At 47.2% G+C, this 18,789-nt stretch overlaps 1 protein-coding gene across 1 annotated transcript; it reads left to right on the top strand.

The window, feature by feature from the left end:
- The first annotated feature begins 689 nt into the window (after positions 1–689).
- LOC144679512 (apolipoprotein L3-like) lies at positions 690–18,455 on the top strand. The gene is made up of 5 exons (XM_078539999.1): positions 690–750; positions 3,599–3,688; positions 7,679–7,768; positions 11,373–11,400; positions 16,798–18,455. Exons 1-5 carry the CDS (start codon positions 690–692, stop codon positions 17,591–17,593), a joined length of 1,065 nt encoding a protein of 354 aa, XP_078396125.1. The 3' UTR covers positions 17,594–18,455.
- Positions 18,456–18,789: the final 334 nt, after the last annotated feature.

Here is an 18,789-nt window from a genome sequence, read left to right as displayed (position 1 = left end):
GGTAGATGGAGAGAACATGTTTCAACTTGTCGGGGAATCCAAAACTAGGATTATAAGATATCTGTTAATAAATGCAATATTTTTCACTCAGAGAGTGGTGTAAATATGGAACTCACTACTGCAGTGAGTCGTTGAGGTGAATAGAATAGATGCATTAAAGCTGAAGCTAGATAAGCACATGAGGGAGAAAGAATGGACGATGATGTTAGGTCAGGAGAGATAGAAGGGGTCTTGCGTGAAATATAAAAAAGGCTGTATGGACCAGCTGGAAAGAAAAGCTTGCTTCGGTAGTGTAGCTCCAGCATTGTTCTATGTAAAACATTCCCTTCAATAACCGACCACCAATGCTGGGGCAGCAGAGCAGGTAAACACTTGTACAAATTCAGGGCCACAGCCTTTGGGGGAGTATAACCAACTGGGTCAAGTTGGCACTTACTGGCAGCTGTAATACTGCATGAGTCAGCACATTCAAGTGAGAAGATTGGGGAAAATGGACTTGAGAGTGTTAATGATTCTTGCCACATCAGGGCTGAGTCACTCATATACATTGTGTAAGTTAATGATTCAACATCACAATAAAACATCACAACTTTACCCTTTAAAGGTAAATAACTGCCTATAAAACAAGGCGGAAATTTGGAAAAAGACTTTGGCGTCTTTCTGTGTTGCACCAAGAGAACTCCTTCACAATGGCTTTCAATGGACATTATGAGCTGCAGACCGAGGACAGCTTTGGAACTGAAACGAATGGTAAGTGTACAGCAATGGCTAGCAATGTGCGTTTCAAATCGTAATATGAAATTCTAAAATATTTGATATCATCTGAGGTCAATGTAAGTCTGTTGAATAGATAAAGTGATCTCGAAACAAACGATACTTTGCAAGAAAACATGAGCTGCGCAGTTTGAAATAGTAAAACCACAAAGACCGAATCTTGGCTGTTCGAACGTGCACCGAAATGCTTTGGGAAATTTGGCTTCCCTGCACAGAGAGAGTGGGGTTAGATCTTGACTTTGTGTGGTACTGTATAACCGGCAACTGTAAACTGTCAGCTCGTTTTCCTTCTTGCCGAATGTTGATGTCAATGCCAGGGGCAGAAGTTTACGCTAATCGGGCGGGCGCGCTCCCGACCCAATCCGGCGTAAAATCGCACGAGATGACATCGGGCGGGGATCCCGACTCTATCCCACGCTCGTGCGATATTTCGGTCGGGCGGGCATGTGCAAAAATCGGAAGCGCGCCCGATGACGATTGAGAGGGCAATTAAGCTGATGGCGCAATTGGCTGCAATTTTTTGTTGCCCGTCCGACCTTACGGCTGGCGGACGGGCGAACCTGCCAGGCGGCCTTTACATTTCTCATCGAACCTCATCCATGGGCTGGATGAGGTTCCCCTTGATGAAATAAAACATAAATAAATTTCTGTGGGCAACGTTTTCAGCAGCTAAATTTTCAGGTGATTTATTCTGATGCATGGACACTATCTTTCAGCGACCGATTGTTCAGATACTGAGTCGACTATGGAATATAGCATCCCTCTTTCCCCTGCGCTCTCTCTCCCCTGCGCTGTCTCTCCACTGCGCTCTCTTTCCCCTGCGCTCTCTCTCCCCTGCGCTCTCTCTCCCCTGCGCTCTCTCTCCCCTGCGCTCTCTCTCCCCTGCGCTCTCCCTCCCCTGGGCTCTCCCTCCCCTGCGCTCTCTCTCCCCTGTGCTCTCTCTCCCCTGCGCTCTCTCTCCCCTGAGCTCTCTCTCCCCTGCGCTCTCCCTCCCGTGCGCTCTCTCTCCCCTGCGCTCTCTCTCCCCTGCGCTCTCTCTCCCCTGCGCTCTCTCTCCCCTGTGCTCTCCCTCCCCTGTGCTCTCCCTCCCCTGCGCTCTCTCTCCCCTGCGCTCTCTCTCCCCTGCGCTCTCTCTCCCCTGCGCTCTCTCTCCCCTGCGCTCTCCCTCCCCTGCGCTCTCTCTCCCCTGCGCTCTCTCTCCCCTGCGCTCTCTCTCCCCTGCGCTCTCTCTCCTGTGCTTCCTCTCTCCCGTGTGCTCTCTCTCTCCAGCACCCTCTCTCCTGTGCGCTCTCTCTCCCGGGTGCTCTCCGTCCCCTGCACCCTCTCTCCTGTGCGCTCACCATCCCGTGTGCTCTCTCTCTCCAGCACCCTCTCTCCTGTGCTTCCTCTCTCCCGTGTGCTCTCCCTCCCCTGCACCCTCTCTCCTGTGCTTCCTCTCTCCCGTGTGCTCTCCCTCCCCTGCACCCTCTCTCCTGTGCGCTCTCTCTCCCGTGTGCTCTCCCTCCCCTGCACCCTCTCTCCTGTGCGCTCTCTCTCCCGTGTGCTCTCTCTCCCCTGCACCCTCTCTCCTGTGCTTCCTCTCTCCCGTGTGCTCTCTCTCCCCTGCACCCTCTCTCCTGTGTGCTCTCTCTCCCGTGTGCTCTCTCTCCCCTGCACCCTCTCTCCTGTGCTTCCTCTCTCCCTTGTGCTCTCTCTCCCCTGCACCCTCTCTCCTGTGCTTCCTCTCTCCCGTGTGCTCTCTCTCCCCTGCACCCTCTCTCCCGTGTGCTCTCTCTCCCCTGCACCCTCTCTCCCCTGCACCCTCTCTCCTGTGCGCTCCCCCTCCCGTGTGCTCTCTCTCTCCCCTGCACCCTCTCTCCTGTGCGCTCTCTCTCCTCTTTCATAGACTTTCCTGAAAATTTGTTTTCATTTTCACACTTTATTATTTTTTATCAGTAACTTGAAATTAAATTGTGTCTTGGGTTAATGTTTTGAGTCTGTATGACTCTTCTTCAGAGCTAAAATGAAGTTGAAGTGTAATAAAATGTAAATTGTTCAAGAGGGGTGGAGCAGGTGAGGCTGGATAGAAGGTCAGCGATAGGTGGGGGCTAAGGAGAGATTGACAAGGATGTCATGGACACTGTCAGCACCTTCCTTAGCCCTTACCACTACCATTGACACTCACCTTGTCTTGTGTCCATGACATCTTTGTCAATCTCTCCTTAGACCCCACCTATTGCTGACCTTCTACCCAGCTTCACCTGCTCCACCTCCCCACCCTTAAACAGTATGAATTTCATCACATTCATTACACTTCATTTTAGCTCTGAAGGAGAGTCATATGGACTCGAAACGTCAGCTCTGTTTCTCTCTCCACAGATGCTGCCAGACCTGCTGAGTTTTTCCAGCATTTTCTGGTTTCGTTTCAGATTTCCAGCATCCACATTATTGTGCTTTACTGTTAAACTGTCTCCTGTTTTTCTTGAAGCAACATTCTGTGTTTTAGGTGTGGACTGAAATTATTATGCATACTTTAAATATAGTTTCAGTTTCACAGTCGCTATAAATATATAAGTAGGGCACATTTTCTCTTAGGCCTTGACAGAGTGTATCAGGGCTAGTGCAAACTCTTGCTCAAATGAGGTCTCTGTGAATCTGCAATCAGTTCTTCAGAAGACGTGAGTTATCAGTGGGGAAATAATAGTTTGCAGTTATGGTCTGGTTCCAATATCCCAAATAATGAAAGAAACCTCATTAGTACTGGAGTGAACATTTACTGGAGTTAGCATTTTCAGCAGCTAAATTTTCAGGTGATTTATTCTGATGCATGGACACTATCTTTCAGAGAACGAATGGACAGATACTGAGTCAACTTTGGAAGATCCCATCTCTCTCAACACAGAAGAGGATGAACAATCTCACCTGTACTGGCAGGGTAAGGAAACCATCTCATCACTCTAAACTCACACACTCTCAAGCCCATTACACATTCACTGGCATCTCACTCACTGCCAGCTCAAGGGACATCACCACTCACTCTCTCACACGCACCCTCACATCCCCATCTAACCTCATCTCCTCTGGAGACTGCCTCCTCAGCCCTCACCATCTTGAGGACACTTACAAAGATCAACATGTGTCCCCACACATACCCTGGGATACCCTCCTTCCCCAGTAATGCCCTTGCCCTGCAGCTTCTTCCCTTGCCTGAGGTCACAATTCTCCCCCTTCCCCAAGCAAACCATGTCCCTGCAACCCTTGAAAAGCTATCTCTGCCTTATGGCTGGTCTGGTAGGTAGAGACTTGCCCATGAGCCTGCCCAAAACTGATGTGGCGCTGCCTGTGAAGCCTTACTCTGCATGTGAATGTATTCGTGTAGTAAATAAGGTTATGAGCTAGAGGCACAAATAGCCCCATGGAAATATGATGTAGTGGTGTCTTTCCTCTACACCCACTCTCCTATGTACCCTCCCTCCCATACGTCCCCTTTCCCTTGTGCCCATTCTCCCGTGTGACCTCTCACCCATGTGTCTTCTCTCTCATGTGTCCTCTCCCCTGTGCGTGTCCTCTCCCCTGTGCGCCCCCTCTCCTGTGCGCCCCCTCTCCTGTGCGCCCCCTCTCCTGTGCGCCCCCTCTCCTGTGCGCCCCCATCCTGTGCGCCCCCTCTCCTGTGCGTCCCCTCTCCTGTGCGTCCCCTCTCCTGTGCGTCCCCTCTCCTGTGCGTCCCCTCTCCTGTGTGCCCCCTCTCCTGTGCGCCCCCTCTCCTGTGCGCCTCCTCTCGTGTGCGCCCCCTCTCCTGTGTGCCCCCTCCTGTGCGACTCCCCTCCTGTGCGTCTCCTCTCCTGTGCGCCCCCTCTCGTGTGCGCCCCCTCTCGTGTGCGCCCACCTCCTGTGTGACCCCCCTCCTGTGTGTCCCCTCTCCTGTGCGTCCCCTCTCCTGTGCGCCCCCTCTCCTGTGCGCCCCCTTTCCTGTGCGCCCCCTTTCCTGTGCGCCCCCTCTCCTGTGCGCCCCCTCTCCTGTGCGCCCCCTCTCCTGTGCGCCCCCCTCCTGTGTGCCCCCCCTCCTGTGTGCCCCCTCTCCTGTGTGCCCCCCTCCTGTGTGCCCCCCTCCTGTGTGCCCCCTCTCCTGTGCGTCCCCTCTCCTGTGCGTCCCCTCTCCTGTGCGTCCCCTCTCCTGTGCGTCCCCTCTCCTGTGCGTTCCCTCTCTCCCAATTGCCTTCTCTCCCTTGCTCCCTCTCTCCCTGCACCCTCTCTCCTGTACACACTTTCTCTCCTGTGCGCCCTCTCTCCTGTGCATCCTGTCGCCCATGTGTCCTTTGTCCTGTGTGTCTTCTCTCACATATGCCATCTGTCCTGTGCACCATGTCTCCTGTGAACCCATGTACTCTCTCTCCCATGAACCCTCTCTCCCATGAACCCTCTCTCCCGTGAACCCTCTCCCCTGTGCACACCGTCCTAAGCATCCTGTCTCCCATGTGCCCTCTCTCTTATGCACCCTCTCTCCAATTTGCCCTCTCTCCTGTGCACCCTTTCTCCTATGAACCCTCGCGCCCCTGTGCACTGTTTGCGTTGTGCCCTATCTCCCCTGCGCTCTCTCTCCCCTGCGCTCTCTCTCCCCTGCGCTCTCTCTCCCCTGCGCTCTCTCTCCCCTGCGCTCTCTCTCCCCTGCGCTCTCTCTCCCCTGCGCTCTCCCTCCCCTGCGCTCTCTCTCCCCTGCGCTCTCACTCGTTTGCCTTCTCTCCCCTGCGCTCTCTCTCCCCTGCGCTCTCTCTCCCCTGCGCTCTCTCTCCCCTGCGCTCTCCCTCCCCTGCGCTCTCTCTCCCCTGCGCTCTCTCTCCCCTGCGCTCTCCCTCCCCTGCGCTCTCTCTCCCCTGCGCTCTCTCTCCCCTGCGCTCTCCCTCCCCTGCGCTCTCTCTCCCCTGCGCTCTCTCTCCCCTGCGCTCTCTCTCCCCTGCGCTCTCTCTCCCCTGCGCTCTCTCTCCCCTGCGCTCTCCCTCCCCTGCGCTCTCTCTCGCTTGCCTTCTCTCCCCTGCGCCTTCTCTCCTGTGCGCTCTCCCTCCTCTGCACTCTGTCACCCGTGTGCCCTCTCTCTCCGATGTGACCTCTCTTCCATGTGCTCCCTCTCCCATTCAACCTCTCTCCTGTGCTTCCTCTCTCCCGTGTGCTCTCTCTCCCCTGCACCCTCTCTCCTGTGCTTCCTCTCTCCCGTGTGCTCTCTCTCCCCTGCACCCTCTCTCCTGTGCTTCCTCTCTCCCGTGTGCTCTCTCTCCCCTGCACCCTCTCCCCTGTGCTTCCTCTCTCCCGTGTGCTCTCCCTCCCCTGCACCCTCTCTCCTGTGCTTCCTCTCTCCCGTGTGCTCTCTCTCCCCTGCACCCTCTCTCCTGTGCTTCCTCTCTCCCGTGTGCTCTCCCTCCCCTGCATCCTCTCTCCTGTGCGCTCTCTCTCCTGTGTGCTCTCCCTCCCCTGCACCCTCTCTCCTGTGCTTCCTCTCTCCTGTGTGCTCTCCCTCCCCTGCACCCTCTCTCCTGTGCTTCCTCTCTCCCGTGTGCTCTCCCTCCCCTGCACCCTCTCTCCTGTGCGCTCTCTCTCCTGTGTGCTCTCCCTCCCCTGCACCCTCTCTCCTGTGCGCTCTCTCTCCTGTGTGCTCTCTCTCCCCTGCACCCTCTCTCCTGTGCTTCCTCTCTTCCATGTGCTCTCTCTCCCCTGCATCCTCTCTCCTGTGCGCTCCCCCTCCCGTGTGCTCTCTCCCCTGCACCCTCTCTCCTGTGCGCTCTCTCTCCCGTGTGCTCTCTCTCCCCTGCACCCTCTCTCCTGTGTGCTCCCCCTCCCGTGTGCTCTCCCTCCCCTGCACCCTCTCTCCTGTGCGCTCTCTCTCCCGTGTGCTCTCTCTCTCCCCTGCACCCTCTCTCCTGTGTGCTCCCCCTCCCGTGTGCTCTCTCTCTCCCCTGCACCCTCTCTCCTGTGCGCTCTCTCTCCTCTTTCATAGACCTTCCTGAAAATTTGTTTTCATTTTCACACTTTTTTATTTTTTATCAGTAACTTGAAATTAAATTGTGTCTTGGGTTAATGTTTTGAGTCTGTATGACTCTTCTTCAGAGCTAAAATGAAGTTGAAGTGTAATAAAATGTAAATTGTTCAAGAGGGGTGGAGCAGGTGAGGCTGGATAGAAGGTCAGCGATAGGTGGGGGCTAAGGAGAGATTGACAAGGATGTCATGGACACTGTCAGCACCTTCCTTAGCCCTTACCACTACCATTGACACTCACTTTGTCTTGTGTCCATGACATCTTTGTCAATCTCTCCTTAGACCCCACCTATTGCTGACCTTCTACCCAGCTTCACCTGCTCCACCTCCCCACCCTTAAACAGTATGAATTTCATCACATTCATTACACTTCATTTTAGCTCTGAAGGAGAGTCATATGGACTCGAAACGTCAGCTCTGTTTCTCTCTCCACAGATGCTGCCAGACCTGCTGAGTTTTTCCAGCATTTTCTGGTTTCGTTTCAGATTTCCAGCATCCACATTATTGTGCTTTACTGTTAAATTGTCTCCTGTTTTTCTTGAAGCAACATTCTGTGTTTTAGGTGTGGACTGAAATTATTATGCATACTTTAAATATAGTTTCAGTTTCACAGTCGCTATAAATATATAAGTAGGGCACATTTTCTCTTAGGCCTTGACAGAGTGTATCAGGGCTAGTGCAAACTCTCGCTCAAATGAGGTCTCTGTGAATCTGCAATCAGTTCTTCAGAAGACGTGAGTTATCAGTGGGGAAATAATAGTTTGCAGTTATGGTCTGGTTCTAATATCCCAAATAATGAAAGAAAGCTCATTAGTACTGGAGTGAACATTTACTGGAGTTAGCATTTTCAGCAGCTAAATTTTCAGGTGATTTATTCTGATGCATGGACACTATCTTTCAGAGAACGAATGGACAGATACTGAGTCAACTTTGGAAGATCCCATCCCTCTCAACACAGAAGAGGATGAACAATCTCACCTGTACTGGCAGGGTAAGGAAACCATCTCATCACTCTAAACTCACACACTCTCAAGCCCATTACACATTCACTGGCATCTCACTCACTGCCAGCTCAAGGGACATCACCACTCACTCTCTCACACGCACCCTCACATCTCCATCAAGCCTCATCTCCTCTGGAGACTGCCTCCTCAGCTCTCACCATCTTGAGGACACTTACAAAGATCAACATGTGTCCCCATACATACCCTGGGATACCCTCCTTCCCCAGTAATGTCCTTGCCCTGCAGCCTCTTCCCTTGCCTGAGGTCACACTTCTCCCCCTTCCCCAAGCAAACCATGTCCCTGCAACCCTTGAAAAGCTATCTCTGCCTTACGGCTGGTCTGGTAGGTAGAGACTTGCCCATGAGCCTCCCCAAAACTGATGTGGCGCTGCCTGTAAAGCCTGGCCCTGATGACTGTGAGTGCTGCCCGAAGCAAGGTAGGCAAACAAACCTCCAAGTCCCGGATGAAGTGCAGCTCACCAGGTGCATGTCGCTTATGCTCAGTTGTACCCGGATGATCCAGTGTGGGGGATAATTCTGGCGAATTGGGTTTATAGTGATATGCAGATGTATTACAACGAAATTCCCAACATGTGGCAGTGGGAAACGTGGCCCGCCATTGATGGGTGGGGTGGACGATTGCAAACTGCTTTCACGACATCGTGAACCCGATACTTTACTTTCTGCCATGTTGCCCGCTCACACCTGCCACGATGCCCGATGCCAGTGGGCACAGAAAATTCCACCCTTGATGTGCTTTGTTCCACTTCGATCAATTCTGACTGTGTACAAATAGTTTTGTCAGAGAGCTAAATGCATTTGTAGATGTTATACAGTCTAATACACAAACTCTCCATTCTCCATTCATAATCCATCTAGCATACGTTAACATAAACTTAGTAAGCATTCCAAGTAGCTGAATGACTAAACCAGATGAGGTGCAATCTATGTTAAATGAGCAACTCAAACACTGAACTGAAACGCTTACCTTCATCTCAGTCTGATTTCATGGCTATCAGTGCAAAAACTTTGCTTTAATGGAACAACCAACAGTCACCTTTTTGTTTCAATGGCATAATTAGACCTCTCTGTGCCTCCATTATCTATTCCTTTTGTACAAATAGTATGATATCAAAGCTTAGTTAACCAATTAGGCAGCTTCCAAAGTGAAGGAAGGTAACTGCTAAAAAAGGACAATGGCAATTTAAGAAGCCTGGTCTGAGATATATGCTTGAACCTGGAAGAAATTTTTTTTTTAATGGATGTGGGCTTTGCTGGCTGGGCCAACATTTATTGCCCATCTCTAGTTGCCCTTGAGAAGGTGGTGGTGAGCTGCCTTCTTGAACTGCTGCAGTCCATTTGGTGTGGGTACACCCACAGTGCTGTTAGGAAGGGAGCTCCAGGATTTTGACCCAGCGACAGTGATGGAGCGGTGATATATTTCCAAGTCAGGATGGTAAGTGACTTGGAGGGGAACTTCCAGGTGGTGGTGTTCCCATATATTTGCTGCCCTTGTCCTTCTAGATGGTAGTTGTAGTGGGTTTAGAACAGAATATTCTGTTGTTATGCAGGATCTCCCTCATCCAGACTAATTTTGTGACCTGATGGATTGCCACCTTGGAGCAATAAAATTGAATGGGGTCAAAGTGTCACCTTCAGTTTGGGTATCAGTCTTGGCTCAGTGTGTAAATCTCTTGCCACTGGATGATGAGGTTATGGGTTCAAGCACTGCTCCAAAGTGTTAAGCACATAATCCAGGCTGACATTCTAGCACACTACTGAAGGAATGCTGCACTGTCAGAGGCACTGTCTCTCATTAGCCCAAGGCTCTGCCAGATTTCGAGGAGGAATGCATTGATCTATTCAAAGTGTTGTATCTATCAATCAGCAAGACTTAAACAAATTGTTTCAGATTTCCAGCATCCGCAGTATTTCGCTTTTAACTTAAACAAATAACTCATTGCTGTTTGTAGGAACTTATTGTGCGCAAAATAGTTGCTGCTTTTCCCTACGTTACTACAGTGAAAAAGAAAAGAAAGGTTTGCATTTAGAAAGATTTGCTTTTCACAACCAATGGATGTCTCAAAATGCTTTACAGCCCAATGTAGTCACTGCTGTAATGTGAGAAATGCAGCAGCCAATGCAGCAAACTCCCACAAACACCAATGTGACAATGAGCAGGTAATCTGTTCTCTTGTGATGCTGATTGAGGCCAGGGCACCAGTGAAAACTCCCCTGCTCTTCCTCAAAATGGTGTCATGTGCTCTTTTACACCCATCCAAGCAAGTGGACGAGATTTGAATTGAATGTCTCATCTAAAGACGGCACCTCCGACAGTGCAGCACTCCCTCAGTACGCTACAGGCCTATGAACTTTGATTATTGTGCTTAAACCCTAGAGTGTGACTTATACCTGAACCTTGTGATGTGAGGGTGCTACTAACGGAGCCACAACTAACAGATGATGACACCTCAAAACGTCATTGGTGATTAACTGGTGAGTATATAAGTGCAAAGTTCTTCTTGAGATCAGCATATTTTGTGATATTATGACTGCCATAATTCTGGGCCATAAAGCAGATGTTAATATCTAATTAGCACGTGTCGGTGCAGACTCGATGGGCCGAAGGGCCTCTTCTGCACTGTGATTCTGTGATTCTGAAATATGAATCAATTTCCAGAAGCACTAAAGGACTTAATTTTGTGGTTTTTGAACAATGGAATACTCTGTATATTTGATTATTTTCTCCATTTGATAGGAACCAGAGAAATGAATCCAGGGAACATGCAGAGAAATGTATACACCCTAATCACACCTCATAAGAACATCTCCCAAAGTGCTCTGCATACAATTAACTGTCTTGAACGGAGTTAAATGATTTGAGTGAATGGCGGGCGGGACCCACATGAAGAAGTTCCACCACTGCCAGTGGCAGCAGTGTGCACCATCTCCAAGATGCACTGCGGCAACTCACCAAGGCTCCAGTGACAGCACCTTCCAAACCCCTGCCCTCTACCACCTAGAAGGACAAGGGCAGCTGGCACATGGGAACATCACCACCTGGAAGTTCCCCTCCAAGCTGCCACCCTCTGATTCGTCAGTTACCCTTGGGAGTGGCGGGACTTTGGACACCAGGGTCCCAAATCCCAGGGAAGGACCGATGCTGGCCATTTAATTTTGTTGCACAACCCCCATGGAAGCAGCTGGAGAACCAGTGGGTGGGACTCACTTTGTGAACATTAAATCCAGCCCTTATCTACACTGAGATTGGTTAGAATGTGAAACTCACTGCTCGAAGGTGTAGTTGAGGTGAATAATATAGATGTATTTAAGGGAAAGCTAGATAAACACATAAGGGTATGTTGAAAAGGTTATATGATTTTGAGTGGGAGGAGACTGGTGTAGAATTAATTGCAGTGTAGAGCAGTAAATTCTGTGCAATTCTATGTAAAATAGCCAACACACTGACACTGTAGCTCTCATACTGTGATGCAGGAAAACCTATGTCTGGCAGAATTCATATGCATATTTATATGTATACACCATTAATATATTCATATTAATAATGTTTTTGTTTAATTCCTTTAACAGGTACTGATCTAGGCACAGTGAAGCTCAGGTATGCACAAATTTTGTAGCAGATATGTGAATGCATTGTTCTAAATTAGAAATGAATTATTCTTCTTTGTTTCATCAAACTCTGTAATATGTAACAGTTACAGTATAGAAACAGGTCATTCAACCCTGTCAGCTTTTACCCTCAATGTAATCAAACTGTTCCCATCACATTCACTGATCCTTTCCCCATTTTATACCGCACCATGTTTTATCCTTTCCCTATCTTTAATTTTCAGAGCAGGACTGTTGAATATATTCCCACCCCCATAGTCTTTTAAACAGCATGTGTTCATTTTCTCATGAGGATATATTGGAGTGTAGCGCAGGAAGGATCACCTCCCTGTTCACCAACTGGTGAAACTGTGATGTTAATTTGGATGATATTTAAGCTCAGAGATCTTGATGCTGGAATTCCATCGTACAGCATTATAGCCATCAAGCCATCCAATAGCTTTTTAATGTAATATCTCTGATGAATTAGTTTATCTATGTTTAATGATCATTATGCACAGGCTAATCTCACTGAGGATCAGCAATCATTCTGTCATCGAGAAACACAACATTTAAACAATGTAAGGAAGACAAAGTGCATTTGACCAAGCTAAATTGAACAAGCCAAAAATAATCTACAGCCTGTACCACGCATGTACCTTCATGATTGACAATTTAAGTTACCAAATAAATTATACAGTAAAGATTCCAATATTGATCCTTACTGAGCATTTCCCACTGCAGTCAGTTGAATGAAGAGGTACAAAACAAGTCTAAATGGATACACCATGTGTGGCTCTTTCGCTGGTGCTCATGGCCCAGCCTAGGATAGTGATGACCAGACTTTCACACTCTGCCTGTGAGATTAGGAACACTTCCACACATTGGGTAGAATTTAATGATTGGGAGGCAGATGGATGTCTCTCTTGATTGAACAGTAAATCGGGCGGATGACGTTGGGTCAGGCCCCTAATGTTATACACTGGATAGCCAGTAGGCGAAGGAAAAAACTGGAACCAGTCTTTATTTGGAATAGACTCATTCACAGAGTGAGACATTACAGGTATAAATATCTCCTGTCCCCACAGTGCCCCTGTGTCAGTAAGTGTCTCTTTACGTGTGCTCCGGTAACCATCCAATCAATGCCCTCCATTTAACCTCAATTGCTCCGATTAACAGCCGATGTTATCATGAACAATTCTGAAATTATAGAAGGCCAGCAAGCCCAAAACTCAGGAGCCAGCGTGCCTTCCGCTTAAGGACAATGAAGAAATGCTTTAGGTATTTAACAAATCACTTGACTAAGATTTAACACAATCTATACAATTGAACGGTAGCTGCAGGGATGCACAGGCAGGTGGGAATCACGACAGGGTGTCTCACACTGGGGCAGGTAGGATAAAAGCAAGCACAGGAGAGGAGAACACTGAGGAGTAGGAGGTTGCAGGAGAGGTCTGTGTGCTCCATTGTTTAAATATATGTCAACTTGGCTGTCGAGGATGTAAGGGGATAATCTGTGAGGGGCTTGGAAGAAGGGCTTGAACCAGGAAAGACAATTTCAGGACAGCCTGCAACAACAGAAGAACGGAAGAGTCACTCCGGTGGTGGCTTCTCCAGTGAGGTAGAGAGCCATGGTTATCAGCAACCAGCACACCAGCAACATGAGTATCACAATGATGCTGAAGGCCCAAAAGACCAGTGAAGGGAGTGTGGACAGGTACTCTCCAGCAGAAGACACTATCCTAAGGAAGGAGTTTACAGGACCTTCAGATGAATGAATGCCAGAGTTGTAGTATACTCTGTCTATACAGGGAGCTAGTAACATCAATATGCAACATGATTGATGGGGAGATACGAATTAGGTTCATAGGCTCATGCAGTTTAGGTTCATGCCATTCCAACTGCATGTTTGAAGGTAATGGTGGCCCTCAATGTCTAAGCATTAGGATCCTTTCAGGAATCAGAAGGTGATCTGTCTGTCATTTCACAATCAGCAACCCACCTTTGTACTGACATTGTAATGAGGGTTGAAACCTTCATTCATTTCACCACTACCGATAAGAGCCATCCTGAGAGAGTGAGAGGCTTCGGGCCAATGGCGGGCTTTCTTAAGACACATGGGGCCACCAATTGTTCAACTGCAGCTATTGGGGCACCCACGAGCCAGCCAGAGGCTTTTGTCGGTCGGGAAAGTTTTCACACTCTAAACGCGCAGATTGTCTGTGATCATTGTTAGTACATCCTGTAACTGTCTGTGCGGTCCCCTGGGAGTAGTCATGATCCCTATATCCTCAGACATTGCCATGCACCACAGCTCTTCTCATCTCTTTTCAACTGGATGGCTAATTTATTGGTGACAAACGATACCCATTAAACATGCAGCTTATAGCACCCATCAGGCATCCATGGTGTCAGGCTAAAGAGAGGTACAATCCCAGGCGTGCTTCCACCAGGACGACCATAGCATGAAATATAGGTCTGCTCAAGCTGCAGTTTCATTCACATGGAGTGAATCAAATTGGCTAAAGACTGGCACCTGTGAATCTCAGGGCCTCTGGAGGAGGCCGAGATGGATCATCCACTCGGCATTTCTGGCTGAAGATTGTAGCAAATGCTTCAGCCTTATCTTTTGCTCTGATGTGCTGGGCTCCTCCATCATTGAGGATGGGGATACTTGTGGAGTCTTCTCCTGCAGTGAGTTGTTTATTTGTCCACCATCATTCACGACTGGATGTGGCAGGACTGCAGAGCTTAGATCTGATCCTTACGTTGTGGGATTGCTTAGCTCAGTCTATCACTTGCTGCTTATGCTGTTTGGCACACAAGTAGTCCTGTGTTGTAGCTTCGCCAGGTTGACACCTCATTTTTAAGTATGCCTGATGCTGCCCCTGGCATGCCCTCCTGCACTCTTCATTGAACCAGGGTTGACCCGCCAATTATATGGTAATTGTAGAGCGGGGGTTATGCCGGGCCATGAGGTTACAGATTGTGGTTGAGTACAATTCTGCTGCTGATGATCGCCTCATGGTTGCCCAGTCTTATGTTGCTAGATCTGTTCAAAATCTATCCTGTTTAGCATGGTGGTAGTGCCACACAACACGATGGAGGGTATCCTTAATGTGAAGATGGGACTTTGCCTCCACAAGGACTGTGTGGTGGTCACTCCTACCGATGCTGTCATGGACAGACGCATTTGCAGCAGACAGGTTGGTAAGGTTGACGTCAAGTATGTTTTTCCCTCTTGTTGGTTCCCTCACCGCCTGCTGCAGACCCAGTCTTGCAGCTATGTAATTTAGGACTCGGCCAGCTCAGTCAATAGTGGTGTCACCGAGCCATTCTTGGTGATGGACATTGAAGTCCCCCACCCAGAGTACATTCTGCGCCCTTTCCAGCAGTGCCCAACATAGAGGAGCACTGATTGATCAGCTCAATGCTGGGTGGTGGTGGGGTGGGTGGGCCGTATGTGGTGATCAGCAGGAGGTTTCCTTGCCCATGTTTGAGCTAATGCCATGGGACTTCATGGGGCTCAGAGTCGATGTTGAGGACTCCCAGGGCAAGGTCCTCCCACCTGGGATAGTGATGGTTGTACCTGGGACATTATCTGTAACATATGACTCTGTGAGTATGACTATGTTAGGCTTGACTAGCCTGTGAGGCTGAGTTTGCCAGCTAGGTCAATGCCGCTCCATCCATTTCATTCCTTTTGGTAGTTTGATACAACTGAGTGGCTTGCTAGGCTATTTAAGAGTCAACCACATTGCTGTGGGTCTGGAGTCACACATAAGTCAGACCAGGCAAGGTAGACTTCCTTCTCTAAAGACTAAAGTGAACCAGATTGACAATGGTTCCATGGTCTTCATTGGATTTTTAATTCCAGATTTTTATTGAATTCAAATTCTACCATCGGCCATGGTGGGATTTGTACCCAGGTCCCCAGAGCATTACCCTGGGTTTCTGGATTATTAGTCCAGTGACAATATAACAATGCCACCTCCTCCCCAGTGAGAATCTGACTCTTTAGGAAATGGTCTTTCCTGTTTTACCCTGCCGTTTCTCACTAAGAGTTTACCCTGAGAAGAGGTACAATAATCCCTTCTTGTTTACCCAAGGAATCAAACCGCAACCACGCGACCTTTAGCTATTCCACTCACAGGCCTGTACTCTGGCTCTGATCCTCAAACCTTCCCGTCTCCAATACTGACCGCCCTATCTAATTGGTGTAAATGAGCTTGTTCACCCGTCCTTTGCTATCAACGTTCACTTTAGTGCCAGTGACTGACATTGCAAAGATCCTACTGACTATGCCAATGGTTGTGGTAAAAATGACCGCTCTCAAGTTTGTGAGTTTCAAGTAAGCAAAGATTTTACTTCAGGCATTTCCAAGGGAGATAACCTTAGCCAGCCAAGAAATCTCTCTCCATGATACAAGGTTTGTCGCACATATTTTTAGTTCTTAATTCCCTGGTTCCCTGTCCAGCCTTGGGCCCTCACAATTCCCATGGTGACTTGACCATCTTTCTGGCCTCCAGTTCACCTTATCTTCTTTTCTGGTTCAACAATGAATGTCTGTGAAAGGTCTTGTTGTTACAACTGATGAGCTAGCCTCCTCTGGAACTGTCCTTGGCCAAGGATCCCATTGCTATGACCAAGCAGTTGGTAAAGCTGAGTTACTTAAAAATTCCAGAGGGAAACTTTAAACAACTGTCATAACCTATAATTTTAAGTGTTATATTTGAGGTGTGATTCTAAATTCAGGAATCAGAACACCAGTTCTCGAGGTTTTACTTTGAACTAAATTAAACATTTTATTCATTTACACTGGTTAAAATATATATACACATGGCTACAAATTACTACTATCATAACTTTTCACAAATTCCCAAACGAATCTCCATTAAGGCAACAACAACCCATAGACTTAACCAGACACCAGGCAAAGCATTTTCACCTTACCAATTCAAAACGAGATAAAAGCAAAAAACTGCGGATGCTGTAAATCCAAAACAAAAACAAAAATACCTGGAAAACTCAGCAGGTCTGACAGCATCTGCGGAGAGGAACACAGTTACTGTTTTGAGTCCGAATGACTCTTCATCAGAACTAAGGGAAAATAGAAAAGAGGTGAAATATAAGCTGGTTTGGGGTGGGGGGGGGGTGGTGTGGGTAGGACAGCTCTACCTCTATTTTATTTTTTAAAATAGTTTCAATAATATTATATACATTAATAGCTTCATGACACCATCATGCCTAGAAGGAGTCACTACAATTTACTATATTTGTCTATTCTAAAGCTTTTGATGCATGTTTTAACATTAACAAATATAAAATCATTTCAATTATCCCACTTCATCAGTGTTTGTGATGTCTCAAAATAACTTAGAAAAATATTGTGTTTTCAATCTTACAGGGAACAGACCATAGAGTATGCTAAGAAGTTTTTCAACAAATTCCTTGATTATAAACAGAAGGTTACAGGATACATCAAGAATCTACGAAGGATTGCAGATGATATTGACAGTTGTCACAAAGATGCCACCATTGCAAAAGTCACAGGGTCGTCTATAGGTATTGCAGGAGGAGCTCTAAGCATCGCTGGATTAATTGCTGCTCCTTTCACAGCAGGAGCTTCATTAATCCTCACTGGGGTGGGATGTGGGGTCGGCATAGCTGGTGGAGCCACTAACATTGTAGCCAGTGTTACTGATGCTGTTAACCAAAACAATAACCTGGAGAAAGTAAAGAGCATTATGGAACAATATCAAAAAGACAGCAAAATTATGTCAGACTGTTTAAATAATGTTCGCCAGGCAATTAAATCATGGATTAAAATTAGCAAGAAAGACATACCACTAAATGTTTTTGTTGGTACATCTGAGGCTATCATGAAAAGCTTGAGTACTATTAGTGTGGTGGCTTCAGTAGTGACCAAAAACAGTTTAAGAGCACTCAGAGCTGCTTCAGGAGTTCTGGCAGGGCTCCTCGTGGTGTGGGATTTCTATTCTGCGGTGTCAGATGCAAAGGACCTTAACGAAGGAAGCAAGACTGAAATTGCTAAAAAGATACGTGAAGCAGTTAAAAATATAGAGGAGGAACTGAACGGATATGAAAAATTTGCAAGTAATCTGAAAGAACCTTTCAAATTTCAAAAATGGCTAAGAGGTGGAATCTATCAATATTTGAAACAATTCTCCCCAAATTATTAGAAACATTTCACATTCCTTGTGGATGTAAGTAGGCCTACATTATCAGATTTTAGTTTAACTTGACCATTTTTAGACCACTATCATTTTGAATTGACAAGGCCAAGGAAGCCATTTTGATATTAAGATAGGGCTAAAGAAGTCATTTTGGATTCTGCATTCTGTATTTTGTATTAAACAACTGTATTAATCAAAATTACTCTATTAAGATAGTCACCAGTCAGAAATAGTGATCGAGCAAGTAGTGAGCCTTAACTGAGTTACAATTAATGAACTAGTGATGAATCAATAAATATATTAGAAAGGCTGGGTTTAATTTGAAACTTTTCGCTGTAAGCTTGTTAAAGTCGCTTAATAATTGTAAGTCTCTGTACAATCTATGAAGGAATATTTGTTCAGATACGATGTGCCAGCAGTGGGAGCTTCAAGCTCTGTTAAGCTCGAAAAGTGTACCATGGCCTTAGAAGGATTTGGGTTTTAAGTAACATTAATTGAAGTTTATGAATGCAAGTTGTACAAAATCCGATAGAAATTTTGAAACAGTCCTATTGTTTTCTTGCCTGCGATAATGAAGACAGATGGCATATGTAATTGGGAACCAATTAAATTAACTTAGCAACAAGAAGGACCGATTATTACGTGTGAACAAGCCCAACTCTGACATAAGGTAATGGTCACTTGGAGATTAAAAGCAGAGGTTGGAAGGGATTTCTTTGCTAGCCAAGTATTGCAGAATTCCAATAGAATTTATGTCAAAGGAGTTCCGAGAGAGCTCCGCTTCCACGGAATGATCACCAAATGAAGTTTCAAACAGTCATTCCTGTTAGGTTTATCTTTTTCCTTTAATGAACTTTTTAAAAATTTACTATCCGAAGGGTCCTGCTGTTCTCTTGATTGGTTAAGTCTTGTCCGAACCACAGTGAATTTATTAAATAGCAAAATCGGGGTGGCTGAAATCAATTAAATTACAGATAACAAGATCAGATAACAAAGGAAAAAAAACAACACTGGTTATGTTTACTTTAAAATTTACAAATTCACTTTTGATTTCTGTTGGTGAAATGGTGGGATGGAGTGTGGCGGGCATGGATTTTACGGAGACTGCAAGGGCAGGAAATGTGGCCTACAAGGTGACTTGATGAAGCCGATGGGGAATTTTGATTGAGATGTGGATATAACGGGCAGATCCGTCCCAGATT

This window comes from Cetorhinus maximus, chromosome 1 (assembly GCF_964194155.1).
Source record: "Cetorhinus maximus chromosome 1, sCetMax3.hap1.1, whole genome shotgun sequence".
In the NCBI taxonomy this organism is placed as follows: Eukaryota; Metazoa; Chordata; class Chondrichthyes; order Lamniformes; family Cetorhinidae; genus Cetorhinus; species Cetorhinus maximus.
The sequence above is the reverse complement of the archived record's forward strand: the minus strand, read 5'-3'. Positions and strand labels throughout refer to the sequence as shown.

What these genes read in the sequence shown, in the direction of transcription:
- LOC144679512 (XM_078539999.1), top strand. Translation starts at nt 690, where the DNA reads ATGGCTTTCAATGGACATTATGAGCTGCAGACCGAGGACAGCTTTGGA. An exon ending in ATCTCACCTGTACTGGCAGG is followed by an intron (nt 3,689 to 7,678) that starts GTAAGGAAACCA and finishes ACTATCTTTCAG; the next exon opens with AGAACGAATGGACAGATACT. An exon ending in CTAGGCACAGTGAAGCTCAG is followed by an intron (nt 11,401 to 16,797) that starts GTATGCACAAAT and finishes TCAATCTTACAG; the next exon opens with GGAACAGACCATAGAGTATG.